Source organism: Eriocheir sinensis, chromosome 46 (genome assembly GCF_024679095.1).
Source record: "Eriocheir sinensis breed Jianghai 21 chromosome 46, ASM2467909v1, whole genome shotgun sequence".
Lineage (NCBI taxonomy): Eukaryota > Metazoa > Arthropoda > Malacostraca > Decapoda > Varunidae > Eriocheir > Eriocheir sinensis.
In genome coordinates this window covers 11,640,256-11,654,047 of record NC_066554.1, presented here as the reverse complement: position 1 = coordinate 11,654,047, position 13,792 = coordinate 11,640,256, and the positions used below count along the sequence as shown (strand labels likewise).

General features: G+C 44.0%; 2 protein-coding genes across 4 annotated transcripts in view; one reads left to right on the top strand and one right to left on the bottom strand.

The window, feature by feature from the left end:
• LOC126981115 (synaptotagmin-12-like) overlaps positions 1–11,174 on the top strand; it is a 17,242-nt gene extending 6,068 nt beyond the window's left edge. The window contains exons 2-6 of one of the 2 annotated variants that reach the window (XM_050831826.1): positions 1,428–1,637; positions 4,924–5,058; positions 6,955–7,074; positions 9,134–9,399; positions 11,002–11,174. In XM_050831826.1, coding sequence (XP_050687783.1) covers positions 1,428–1,637; positions 4,924–5,058; positions 6,955–7,074; positions 9,134–9,307 — 639 coding nt within the window. In that variant the 3' untranslated portion in view covers positions 9,308–9,399; positions 11,002–11,174. Of the gene's footprint in view, positions 1–1,427; positions 1,638–4,923; positions 5,059–6,954; positions 7,075–9,133 lie in introns of both variants that reach the window. The other variant, XM_050831827.1, reaches the window with a different exon arrangement.
• The window catches only part of LOC126981114 (beta-1,4-mannosyl-glycoprotein 4-beta-N-acetylglucosaminyltransferase-like), a 28,351-nt gene continuing 23,738 nt past the window's right edge, over positions 9,180–13,792 (bottom strand). Inside the window, exons 4-5 of one of the 2 annotated variants that reach the window (XR_007733743.1) lie at positions 10,080–13,723; positions 9,180–9,327 (exon numbers count right to left, since the gene is read on the bottom strand). The gene's annotated coding sequence lies outside the window, so the exon portion shown is untranslated. Of the gene's footprint in view, positions 9,328–10,079; positions 13,724–13,792 lie in introns of those variants that run through there. The other variant, XR_007733744.1, reaches the window with a different exon arrangement.

Sequence of the window (13,792 nt, the reverse complement as noted above, 5' to 3'; positions counted from 1 at the left end):
CCTCTTCCATCCTTCCTATTTCTTTCTCTTTTTTTCACCATTCTTTCCTTTTCTTCTTTTCCTGTCTTTCTTTCCTCCTTTTCTCCTCTTCTTCCTTCCTTGGTCTTTCTCTTCCCTTCCCTCCCTCCTCTTCCTCCTTCTTCTCTTCCTTCTTCCTTCTCCTCTCCTTCTTCCTCTATCTTTCTTTTTTACTTCTCTCTTTCTTTCTCTTACTTCCCTCTTTCTTTCTTTCTCCCTTCATTCTTTTTAGGCGTCTTTCCTTTCTCTATTCTCTGTTTTCTCTTCCTCTTCTCTTCCCCTTTCTCTCCTTTTTCCTCCTTCCCCTCCTGCCTTCCTTTCTCTCTCTCATTCTTCTCTCCTATCTCTCTCTCTCTCTCTCTCTCTCTCTCTCTCTCTCTCTCTCTCTCTCTCTCTCTCTCTCTCTCTCTCTCTCTCTCTCTCTCTCTCTCTCTCTCTCTCTCTCTCTCTCTCTCTCTCTCAGCATCATCTCTCCTTCCTGTCTCATCATTCCCTTCTTACCCTCCTCTTTATTCCTCTTCTTCCTCTCTCCCTTCTTCCTTTTCTTCCTCCTCCGCTTTTCTTCCTCTTCCTCGTTCCTCTCCCTGCTCTTATCTTCCTCCTCCCTTCTTCCTCTCTCCTCCTTTCTTCTGTCTCTCCCTCTTCTTCGTTCCTCTCCCTTCTAACCAGAGAGAGAGAGAGAAATGATAGACTTCCCCAGTGTTATGGTATGCAGGGACAGGCCCTCTCTATCGATTCCTCAGACATTAACAACGAGAGAGAGAGAAAGCCCTCACACCCCTTGCTCACCCCTTAAGCCTGCCCCATCTTTTAAATCTATTCTTATCCATCTGATCTTTTTCGTTCCCTTCACATTCTCTCTCTCTCTCTCTCTCTCTCTCTCTCTCTCTCTCTCTCTCTCTCTCTCTCTTCAACACTCCATCTTCTTTCTCTCCCTTTTCCCTTCTCTTCTCGTAACACTCTACTTCAATGTGCTTTCCCTGACCCCTCTTCTCCTTCTTCCTTTCTCTTAATACAGTACACCTCTTCCTTCCTTCCTTCCTTTCTTTCTCTTCCTTGATAAAATCGTATGGTGTATGTCAACTTTTTTTACCTCCTCTCCTTCTTCTCCCCTCTCTTTCTTCTTCTCTCTACTTTTTTTTTCCTCTCCTTCCTCTATCCTCTGCTTCCTTTCCTCTCTTCCCTCCTTCTTTCCTTCCTTCCATCCATCCTTCCTTCTTTCCTTCCTTTGTCTTTTTTTTTTACTTTCTTTTTTTTTCTTTTTCTTTTTTTCTTTGTTTGTTTGTTTGTTTGTTTGTTTCTTTCTTTCCTTTCTCTTCCTTACCAAAACTTATATACAACGCCCATCACTTCTTCCCCTCCTCCACCACACCTTTCCTCACCTTCCTTCTCTCTCTCCCTCCTCTCAGGTCTGCCGTCGCACCAACAACCCCACGTATAGGGAGCGGTTTCTGTTCGCCCTGGAGGAGGAGGAGCTGCCGCAGCGGTGCCTGGCCTTCTACATGTACGCCTCCGACAAGTTCACCAACACTCTGATCGGCGAGGCGCAGCTACGACTCGCAGACCTCGACCTCTCCACCTGCCTCGCGACCACGCTTACCCTCACCGACACGGGCCAGGTAAGAGTGGGGGGGGGAGTGTAGTGGTATGGGAAGCTGGGGTGGGAGTATTAGGGAGGTGGGGAGATAAGGGAGGAGGGGGAGGGGAGATAGGGGTGGTGTATGCATGAGTGAGTGGATGAATGTGGATGAGGTATTTGCTTTAGGAGTGACGTAATGGGTGAGGAACTTTACTTAGCATGACTGACTGAATGACTGAGTGACTGGATGGGTGCGTGACTGACTGGATGGATGAGGGACTTTGCGTTGACTGACTGAGTGACTGAATGGGTGACTGACTGACTGGATGGATGAGGGACTTTACGTTGACTGACTGACTGACTGAATGGGTGACTGACTGACTGGATGGATGAGGGACTTTGCGTTGACTGACTGACTGACTGGATGGATGAGGGACTTTGCGTTGACTGACTGACTGAATGGGTGACTGACTGACTGGATGGATGAGGGACTTTGCGTTGACTGACTGGATGGGTGACTGACTGACTGGATGGATGAGGGACTTTGCGTTGACTGACTGACTGACTGGATGGGTTCGTGACTGACTGGATGGATGAGGGACTTTGCGTTGACTGACTGAGTGACTGGATTGGTGACTGACTGACTGACTGGATGAGTAAGGGACTGGGATGAGTGTGTGGGTGAGTGTGACAACAGGCGTCTCTCTCTCTCTCTCTCTCTCTCTCTCTCTCTCTCTCTCTCTCTCTCTCTCTCTCTCTCTCTCTCTCTCTCTCTCTCTCTCTCTCTCTCTCTCTCTCTCTCTCTCTCTCTCTCTCTCTCTCTCTCTCTCTCTCTCTCTCTCTCTCTCTCTCTCTCTCTCTCTCTCTCTCTCTCTCTCTCTCTCTCTCTCTCTCTCTCTCTCTCTCTCTCTCTCTCTCTCTCTCTCTCCTTGGCCGACTGGTTTAAGAAGTGCCTCTCCCATTTCGCTGGTTGCGGGTTCGATCCCCCGGCGCCGGTAAAACCCTTTCCTGGTCCGGATTAATGTCTCATGTGTTTCGTGGCGCGCTGTGGGTGTGTGGATCTATAATGGAGTGGAATTTTGGGCCATACAAGTGGGTGATTGAATTAGGTCTATTATGGTTGAAGTACGTGCGAAGTTGGACTGGATGGATGTGGGATGGTGTGTGTGTGTGTGTGTGTGTGTGTGTGTGTGTGTGTGTGTGTGTGTGTGTGTGTGTTGGAGGGTGTTGTTGTATTGAGTTCCAGGTTAATGCAACACTACAGCACTGCGCTTGGACTCTCCTGTCATGTTTAAAGGGAAATATTGACTCAAGTTCACTGTCCAAATTTTCACTACTCCTGCCAAATCCCTAAGCAGCCCTTTCTCTCTCTCTCTCTCTCTCTCTCTCTCTCTCTCTCTCTCTCTCTCTCTCTCTCTCTCTCTCTCTCTCTCTCTCTCTCTCTCTCTCTCTCTCTCTCTCTCTCTCTCTCTCTCTCTCTCTCTCTCTCTCTCTCTCTCATTTTTTCCCTTTTCTTTCTATATATTTCCTTCCTTTTATATTTTCATGCATTAATTACCAATCTCTCTCTCTCTCTCTCTCTCTCTCTCTCTCTCTCTCTCTCTCTCTCTCTCTCTCTCTCTCTCTCTCTCTCTCTCTCTCTCTCTCTCTCTCTCTCTCTCGATCTCTCTCTCGATCTCTCTCTCTCTCTCTCTCTCTCTCTCTCTCTCTCTCGATCTCTCTCTCGATCTCTCTCTCTCTCTCCTTTTCTTTCTATATATTTCCTTCCTTTTTTTTATTTTCATGCATTAATTACTTCTCTCAATCTATCCATCCATCCATCCATCCATCTGTATCTATCTATCTATCTATTTATCTATCTGTCTATCTTTAGCCTGTACTTGTTGGTGTGACCTTTCACTTCCTCTCCTTAAGTCTTGCCCTTGAGAGAAAGCCTTCATTAGTGTGTTCTTTACGCGTGCAGGATTGGGTTTTATTTAAGGCTGGATTATATACTTGACTTTTGCCCTTCATCCTCCTTCTTCTCGGTCCTTATTCTCTCTCTCTCTCTCTCTCTCTCTCTCTCTCTCTCTCTCTCTCTCTCTCTCTCTCTCTCTCTCTCTCTCTCTCTCTCTCTCTCTCTCTCTCTCTCTCTCTCTCTCTCTCTCTCTCTCTCTCTCTCTTCTTCCCTTCAAATTTTCCTTCCTCTTCATCCTCATTCTCTCCCTTCCTTCCCCTTTATTCTCCCTTTTCACACTTCTCTCTTTTTCATTCTTCATCCCTTCTCTGCATTCTCATTCTCTCCATTATTCTCTTTATTTCCCTTCATTTTCTCTCTCTCTCTCTTCTTGGTCCTCACTCTTTCTTTCTTTCAACCCTTCAATCTCCTCCTCCTCCTCCTCTTCCTATCTCCCTCATCCTCCCTTCTCTTAATCCTATCTTTCTTACTCTTCATTCCCCCTCTCTTAATCCTCTCTCACTCATGACCTTTCCCTTCTCTTCCGGGTTAAAGTCAGTGACCTCAAATGACCTTATGATATGGCTGGCTAATGATACTTTGCCCTCCACTCAGTAAGGTTCCTCTTCTTCCACTTGTTCCCTCCTCCTCCTCCTCTTCCTCCTTCCATTTGATGTAGAGAAATACCTCCCTCACCTCCATGTCTCTAGTCCTTGTATATCTTGTGAGGATGTGGATGTTAGATGTTAGTTAGGACGTTAGATAATGATAAATAAGTTCAGGTTTAATAATTAGATAAAAAACTGATTCCTTACCTCCAGTTTTCTTAAGCTCGTATGTTTTGTAGAGACGAGATTGTGGATGTTAGATATTAGATGTTAGTTAGGATGTTGGATAATGTTCCGGTTTGATTTGATAAGTGATTCCTTGCCTTCATTTCTCTAGTTTGTTTATAGTGTAGAGACGAAGTTGTGGATGTTGGATATTAGATGTTAGTTAGGATGTTAGATAATGTTCAGGTTTTGTATATAGTGTAGAGCTAAGGACATGGATGTTAGATATTAGACATTAGTTAGGATGTTAGATAATGTTCAGGTTTTGTATATAGTGTAGAGCTAAGGACATGGATGTTAGATATTAGACATTAGTTAGGATGTTAGATAATGTTCAGGTTTGATTTGATAAGTGATTCCTTGCTTCCATTCCTCTAGTTAGTATATAGTGTAGAGCTTAGGACGTGGATGTTAGATATTAGATGTTAGATAATGTTCCGGTTTGATTTGATAACTGATTCCTTGCTTCCATTCCTCTAGTTAGTATATAGTGTAGAGCTAAGGGCGTGAATGTTAGATAAATACAGGTTTAACTGATACAAACTCTTCCTCCCCAGCGCGGCGTCGGCTACGGGGAAATCATGTTCTCGCTCTCCTACCTCCCAACGGCGGAGCGGCTCACGGTGGTGGTGGTGAAAGCGCGCAGCCTGCAGTGGACCGGGGACAAGACCACCGCGGACCCCTTCGTCAAGGTGCGTTAGCTGTCCACGGTCTGAGCATGTGGTGGACTCGTGATTACCTGCCTGTACCCTCCTGAAAAGTGTCTTACTATACATACTTACCTACCTGTATATATATTTTTTTCTCATATTCTTTTCTTTTTTTTCTTCTCTTCTTAATTCGCGTTTTGGATTGAATTTTCCAACTCTATTAAACTCAAATTAGTCTATCTTCTCTCTACTTATTCCTTCCTTTCTCTTCCTCTTCCTCCTCCTCCTTTATCTTTCCTTTGCTTCATATAATGCCATCCTTTACCTCTCCTCTCTCGCCCCCCCCCCCCCCCCTCACACACACACACACACACACCAGCCAGTACCCTTCCTGTGAGTGTGTTTGCCAGTATATCTAGTACCTCTTCATTTACATTTTCTTATCTCTTATTCCTGTTTTTGGATTGATTTTTCCAACTCCAATACACTCAACTTTGGTCTTCTTTCTCATTATATTTACCTCTATTTTTTTCCCTCAATTCCTGTTTTCTGGGGAGTTGATTTTTCCAACTTTATAACACACACGTTTGGCGTCCCTTTCATGTATAATCTACCTCTTCATTTACTTTTTTTCCCTCAATTCCTGTTTTTAAGGGATTGATTTTTCCAGCTTTATAACACACAAGTTTGGCCTCCCCTGTATAATCTATCTCTTCATTCACTTTTTTCCCTCAATTCCTGTTTTGGGGGTTTATTTTTCTAACTCCAGTACGCACAAGTTTCATCTCCCCTCTTTGTGTCATGTGGCCAGCCTCAGTCTGTTAGTGGCATTGTTGTGTTCTGTTGTCAGGCCTATGCTGCTTCCCCTCACTGCTCCTCTTGATGAAGGTTGCTCAAGCTATTATGGTTGATGGGTGGTCATTTGGACAGCATGTGGGTCTTGAGGTCACCCCAACCACTGCCTCCCCACCTCAAGTTAACCTTGCCTTACTTTCCTCATAGTGTAACTGGTTGTCTTTCCTTCCTCCCATAAACACAAACTCTAGAAGCCCTTACACTCACTGCCTTCCCTGGTCATGTGCATACTTAGGTAAATGAGTTAGGATAAGGAGAACAGAAGGAATGGAATGATGTTGAGAGATTAGAAGAACAGGAAGATAGGAAAGGGAAGGGAAGGAAAGAGAAAGGAAGGGAAGAGAAGGGAGTGGAAGGAAAGGGAGGAAAAGGAGAGAGGAGGGACAGAAAGGAAGGAAGGAAAGAGAAAGAAGGAAGGAAAGGAGGAAAAGGAGAGAGGAGGGACAGAAAGGGAAGGAAGGAAAGAGAAGAAGGGAAGGAAAGGAGGAAAAGGAGAGGAGGGACAGAAAGGAAAGGAAGGAAAGAGAAAAGAAGGGAAGGAAAGGGAGGAAAAGGAGAGAGGAGGGACAGAAAGGGAAGGGAAGGAAAGAGAAAAGAAGGGAAGGAAAGGGAGGAAAAGGAGAGAGGAGGGACAGAAAGGGAAGGGAAGGAAAGAGAAAAGAAGGGAAGGAAAGGGAGGAAAAGGAGAGAGGAGGGACAGAAAGGGAAGGGAAGGGAAGGGAAGGGAAGGGAAGGAGATGAACATGAGTTAGTACGTCTTTCTTCTCAAACACACTTTCTACTTGCACTTAGTACACTTATTTTCTCAACTGAACACACACACACAAACACACACACACTCCATTAACTCCCCCTAAATCAACAGGATAGTTTATTATGTCTCTCCTTCTCCTTACACACTCATTGCCTCCCTTGAACACCTATGAACACTCCAGCAAACATCCTCTAAATCAACAGGCACCAGTAACTCTCCTTTAAATCAACAGGCTGGTTTAGTATGTCTTTTTCCTTCCCATAAACACACTCAATGCTTCCCTTGAATATAGAGATAGATACCCATGTTAATCCCCTTCATTCCATCAGGTATACGTGCTGCAGAACGGCAAGAAGGTGATGAAGAAGAAGACCAGCGTGAAGAAGGACACACGCTCCCCGGTCTTCAACGAGGCAATGATCTTCAGCGTCCCTGCACCGGCCTTGCATGTGAGCGGGACAGGGGGACAGGAGGGAAGGATTTAGGGAGTATAGGATGAGGACAGGAAGAACGGAGTGAAGGATATAGGGGTTACAGAATGAGAGTAGTAGGATGATAACCACAGCCTAACTAGCCCCATAATACCCCCAAGAAAAAGAAGAAGAATAGAAGGAAAGAGTTAAAACATATAGAATGAAAACAGGAAGAATGGAGGGAAGCATGTCAAGTTAATCAGTTGAAGCGTTTTGGATTAGAAGAACAGCAAGAATGGATTTTTTTTTTTTATACAACAGAAGAGTGAGCACAAGGGCTACAAAAAGTGTAGAAAAAAAAAGCCCGCTACTTGACACTCCCGCAACAGAAGATAGTATAGAGTAGCCAAAAGAGAGATCAGTTTCGGGTGGAGAGGCGTCTTGATGTAGAGAGTTGATTAGATGGAAACAATAGGTATGGAAGAAACGTCTTGTGGATCCTGTAAATCATTGTTCCTGAGTGACAGTTAAGATGCAGAACCAAACTACCAAATGTATAAAAATAATGGAGCTTACTGGATACTTATTGGGTGAGACTAGGAAGGCTGTTGAGTTGATAGGGTGCATGGGGTGAGATTAGGCAAACAGGAAGAACGGAAGGAGAGATTTAGGGTTGATAGGATGAGAGGATTAAGATGAGACAGGAAGGACATAATGGAGAATGGAGAAAGGCTGTTGATAGGGTGCATAGGATGAGATTAGGCAAACAGGAAGAACGGGAGAGATTTAGGGTTGATAGGATGAGAGGATTAAGATGAGACAGGAAGGATGTAGAGAGTTGATAAGATGGAAACAATAGGTAAGGAAGGATGTAAGGTTTATTGGGTGAGACTAGAAAGGCTGTTGATAGGGTGCATGGGATGAGATTAGACAAACAGGAAAAATGGAAGGGAAGATTTAGGGTTGATAGGATGAGAGAATTAAGATAGACAGGGAGGATGGAATGGAGGATGTAGAAAGGCTGTTGATAGGGTGCATAGGATGAGATTAGGCAAACAGGAAGAACGGAAGGAGTATATTTAGGGTTGATAGGATGAGAGGATTAAGATAGACAGGAAGGACATAATGGAGACAAAAGATGTTGATATTCAATGATATTTTGCAAACATGAAGAACGGGAGAGATTTATGTTGATAGGATGAGAGGATTAAGATGAGACAGGAAGGATGTAGAGAGTTGATAAGATGGAAACAATAGGCTAAGGAAGGATGTAAGGTTAAAATATTGATAAAAAAGTGATTTTAACTAGAAAGGCTGTTGACTTTTTAAGCTCTGTGGGATGAGATTAGACATGAACACCTGAAATTGGCAAATATTTTTTCTCACCCATGAGACACATTTTATCACTATAGAGAACAAAAATAAAAAAAGTTGAGGATGGAATGGAGGATGTAGAGTAGTGGTTGAATGGGTTGAGAAGTAAGGAGAAGAGGAAGAAGAGAATGACTTGACAGGTTAACTTGTAAGGATCAGGTTAGATATAAACAACTTTTCTTTCTAATTTTTTGCAGACATTTAACCCGGCAGTAGCGGGGATCATGTTTCTTAATGGTCCCTCCAAGCGAGAAAAAAATCACCCCTCACACAAACCATTTCATAATATATATCAAAGCATTTGTGATCGGCTTATGTATCATCTATTTTGGTGGGTTTATATCTTGGCACAAATTTGGCCCATCGCTACTACACGGTAAAGCCACAAATTTGGCCCATCGTTGCTACCGGGTTAAAGATAAACACTTTCTGCTTCACTCACAGCTGCCCGGGGACCAAGGTTATATACAGAGCCTGGACACCACACTGTTATATAGACTGTCCACTGGAGATTTTTACACAAAACTATTTATTGTTATAGTTTCACAAGATGGCAGTTCTTGGCTATGTTAAGAGGCCAGGCAGTGGGTCACATAGGTAATACTGAAAAACAGCTTAAGTGGTAGCACCTTGGGGAATATCATTGTGCGTCAGTGAGGGCTGTTGTCACGCCACACTACTGACCTGCCACTACCTCCACTGACCCAACTTCCCTCCCCAGAACATCCAGCTGCGCGTGACGGTGGCGGAGCACAGCAGCGACGGAGGCCAGGCGCGCGCTGTGGGTCATGTCATCGTGGGCACGCAGGCCACGGGCAAGGCACTGTCCCACTGGAACCAGATGATGTCGGCGCTGAGGAAGCCCATCGGCATGTGGCACCCCCTGCGGCGGTAATGACGGCCGGGGTGAAGGACCTGTAATGTGTATAATGCCTGTCTTAGCTGTGACGCACACACTGGACTCTGAGCACTTGACTAGCGGTTATCGTAAGTAACTATGTAAGTGTACAATTTACTACATCACTAAAGTCAGACATCACTGTATGCATTCCTACTGTCTTCGCTGCCGACTCAAACTGTACTATAGAGGAAACTTAAGGGTTGTGGGGCGAGGCAGGATGCCTAGGAGGAGCATTAGAGGTGGCACTGTGCCGTTGTGCCAAAATTAGCGGTTACTACAATGTGGCATTAATGGGCTGGGTTAGTGTTGGGGGTGCCAGGTGGGGCTGAGTGCCATGAAGAAGTGAGCTATTTTTTATTAATATCGTGGAGGACTTGAAGGTCTGATCTCAATACTCTTTGTAGCCTTGTACTAAAACCTCGTGGCCCTCGGCATGTTCAGTGCCATGGAATTTCTTACTAGAAAACACTGAGACAGAGCAGAGTAATAATAACATAACACTGATCTACTAACTCTATATTGTTCTAACATAATAACTGTATACTGTTCAAATTCAAACAGTGTGACAGAGCAGATTAATGGCATGACATTGATCTACTTACTTTACATTTTTCTAACCTAATAACTCTGTATGCCGTTCAAATTCAGGCTCAAGTTATAGGAATTTCAAGTCCCTAATTATTGCACAAATGCCTTTTTATGTGTGAGAAACATACAGGCAAAGATTGAGTCTTAGTATAGTTGACACACCCCTGCAAGCACTCACCAAGAAAGGAACATAATTCACCTGCAATTCTCTTGTAAATCTGTCGGAAAGAATGATAGAAAGTGCTTACAATACTCCGTGTAAATTCAGTGATGCCTTCATAAGCAGGTGGTCCTCAACACACACCTGCAAGCCATCAGAAATCATTTTAGTGATAACGATTCACATTTTTAAATATCCGCCATCAATGTTTGTTTTGGTCTGGGGTGAGAGCAAGCAAGGTTGTGAGTCTTGATCTGCCACCAACCTCACACAGAAATCATTTTACCTCTTTGACATTTATAAATATCTGCCATTAATGATTGATTAAGTTTTGAGTGAGGGCAAGGTTGTGAATTTTGTAATTAGATGAAGCTTAGACGTGATCCACACTGTCCTGAAACAAGCGTTAGCGCAGAGGACCTTAACCACTTGAAGACCAGCTGAGGGAGGAAGGCAAGGCAGCAACTATCATGTTAAGCAGAGAGATTACTCGAAGATTTTTTTCATCATCACGCTGTAGTAAACTTAACTAATTGCAAACCTGTATGACTGTGATAGGTCATTGGAAAGCTTTAATAGAGAGACACAACTAACATAACTAATGGTACTCTTAAGCTGTGGGATGTAAGGGCCTGTCTCGGGGCGTTGGTGTGACCTTTGCTGGAACTTAGTGACACTGTTCCTGGGTCAAAAACAACATTGTCACACTACCAAGTATTATTATTATTATTATTGAGTAATGGCCAGTGCAGGGAATTGAAATGTCTTGTGGTCTGCCAAGGCTTGAAGATTGTGTAAATCATTGTTCCTGATTGAGAGTTACGATGCACAACTAAACTACCAAATGTGTAAAAATAATGGAGCTTACTGAATGTCCAGCAGGCAGACACTCAGGCTTGTGTGTGTCAACAGTTTTGTTCAACATTTTTCTTACTTCCAGGTTTTAGTCCATAATCATTTGGCCTCAGACTCGTGTCCAGGTTTCCTTCCTGGAGCAGAGGCTCGGGCTGCTGACAGGAAGCCTCAGAGGACCAGCTGTGAGGCCGGGTGAAGGGAGGCAACACTTGTATAATCAAACATTAAATGGACTTCAACATTTTCCTACTTACTAATCTCAAGTGTTTCTCTCACCAGCTACAACTTGTCATTTACATTTTCCGGCAAACCTTCCCATTTTGAATTCCCTGCGTGTGTGTGCATATATGTGTTCAAAATGCATCTCTGTCTGCAAGACAAAACACAACAGAAAATTAATGAAATACAGAGAATTAGACACACAATCTGCAGTACTGTAATCACAAATTCATTTAACAAAGTTTTCTGCTGGGCAAGAAGGTCCAGGGGATAAATTTCTGGCAGGAACCAGAACTTGCAGAAAGACACTTCCAAACAGGTCTGGCTGGATCCAGGACCTGTGACGCTGTGCTGATCAGGCCATGATTGATTCACAGCTAATCCTTCCTGCCTGTGTGTTCTACAAGATGACAAACCCCTGACTTAACTGATGAGTGTAGTTGGCTTAGGGTTACATAGTGTATGAAGGACTACATCAGTTTTAGGTTGGGAAAGGCAGGATGGTGGCTATGTAGGCAGTCCAGTTTCCTTAAGAGTGGGCCAAAACACCTTACAGTGTCATGCAGGTGGTTGTACCATTACCCTTACACTGTATCAGCACGGCAAAATTAATAAAACTGCCGCTGCGTATTATATACGCATTATAAAATTATGTCTGTTTACATGTCACCAAAAAAGAGAATTCAGCATGTACAGATACAACAGGCTCAATTCATTACATAGTTTCAACTAAAAAGCATTGATGGACTCAATAGAAAATAATTACAACAGAAACAGTTGGCTTTTGTTTTGTTGTGTGTGTGTATGTGTGTGCCTGTACACATGTAAGTGACCTGACACACTGACAAAAAGGAAACTTTTGCTTAAACCTTGTGTCTCTTGGCTCTGCCTTTTGCTGCTCAACATTTACCACTTCATACCTCACAACACCACCACCACCTCACCCCTCACCCCCTCAACACCACTCACACACCACCTGTCCCCTCAACACCACTCAAACCCCACCTGTCCCCTTAATACCGCTAATAGCTGACGTCACCCACCACCACTACCACCTTCAACACCACTCACTCAACCACCACCTTATCCCTCCCTCAACACCAATCATCATCATATCAGTACCCCTCATACCAGTTATCACCATTCCCTCTATTTACAAGCCTCAACATAACACTAACTTAATCTTCCTCCCACATTATACTAAGCTTATCTTCCTCTCTCATTAATATAATCTCGCCTTCAAAGATTATTACCTTCCAAAATACACTCCTACACACATCTAGACTTAAGTAAATATATAGGAGAACTGCAGTATGGATGTTATTAAGCAAATTTGGAAACATATATATTCAGTGTGTTGTCCTGAGGCAGGGTGAAATGTGCTGTGTTCTGACATGTAACCTGATGATGTACATACTGAGTGTCGAGGGATGTGTGGGCCGAGAGGAGGGATGTTGGGCTTGCTGCTCAGGGAGGATAAGAGTTACGTGTTAGAGTGACGAGACTGTTGTTAGCGGTGAGTCAAAGTGTAAGGTAACAGGGCAGGTTATGAAATTATTTGTACAAAACAGTGTTGTAAATGTACTGAACTAGATGTCAGAGGGGATGAGTGAAGTTGAGCTTGCTGGGAAAAGCTTAGGAAGGGTAATGTGAGCTGTTAGGTGGTAAGGAGCCTGTTATTAGCGGGGAAGTCAAAGTTTATAAAGTAACAGAGCAATGGTCACGAGTCTTGTAATGTAACACCACCGAGTGCCAGGGATCGAACCCAGGCCTTCTGAGTAGAAGTTTGGGTGGCAAACCACCTGAGCCACAGATAAGCTAAAAGGTCACAGCAAACAAAAGTCAAATTGAAAACAGGAAGTGTTGACCAATGAAAAGTTACTGAGGAGTGTTTGAATTGGGTGGGATGAATATGGCAGTGTTTATGTGGGAGAGTACGAAGCACTGGTTGATATTCCTGTATTTTTAGAGGACAAAACTGAGGTGTTACTGACCTGAAAATCTGTCTTGTGTTGTGTTCTGTCACCTCAGATGCTTGGAACTACTGAAAATGGATGGGTGAGGCGAGGCAGTGTTAATGAACATGATAGAACACATGACAATAGTTGATATTTCTGTTTAGAAGACAAAACAAATGTGTCACTGACCAGAACGCTTTCCCGTGTTGTATACCCCAGATTCTTGCAGTGTGGGACAAACTCTTGGTCTCGCTGCACCGCCGTCTGGTCCCGTTGTTGTGGCGTGGTGTCTGTACTGTGTCCTGAGCACGCCTGATGTCTGACGCTGCACCCTCATTGTGTGTGTGTTCTCCTCCTGCAAGACGTGTATATCATGTTTACCTATGTAGTAATAGTGTTCATATCATCAGTGTTTCTACCTTTACGTACCTTAATGTTTGGATATGTGCCTACGACAATTTTCATGAGAGGAAAGTTTTATATATATTGATTCACCTGTACAAACTGTGGTGGTGGTGGTGAGGCGGTGGCAGCGGGGGCTCTGTGCAGGCCCAGTGTGTGCTGGCTGCATCCGGGTGGCCCAGCGGCCTGTGTGTGTGTGTTTCCTTCCTCCTCTTTTGATAACCAAGACTGTGGAGGCAGCGGTGGAGTCTTCACTACACAGCACCAGTAGTCAATGATCAAGTTTGGTCTAACGCT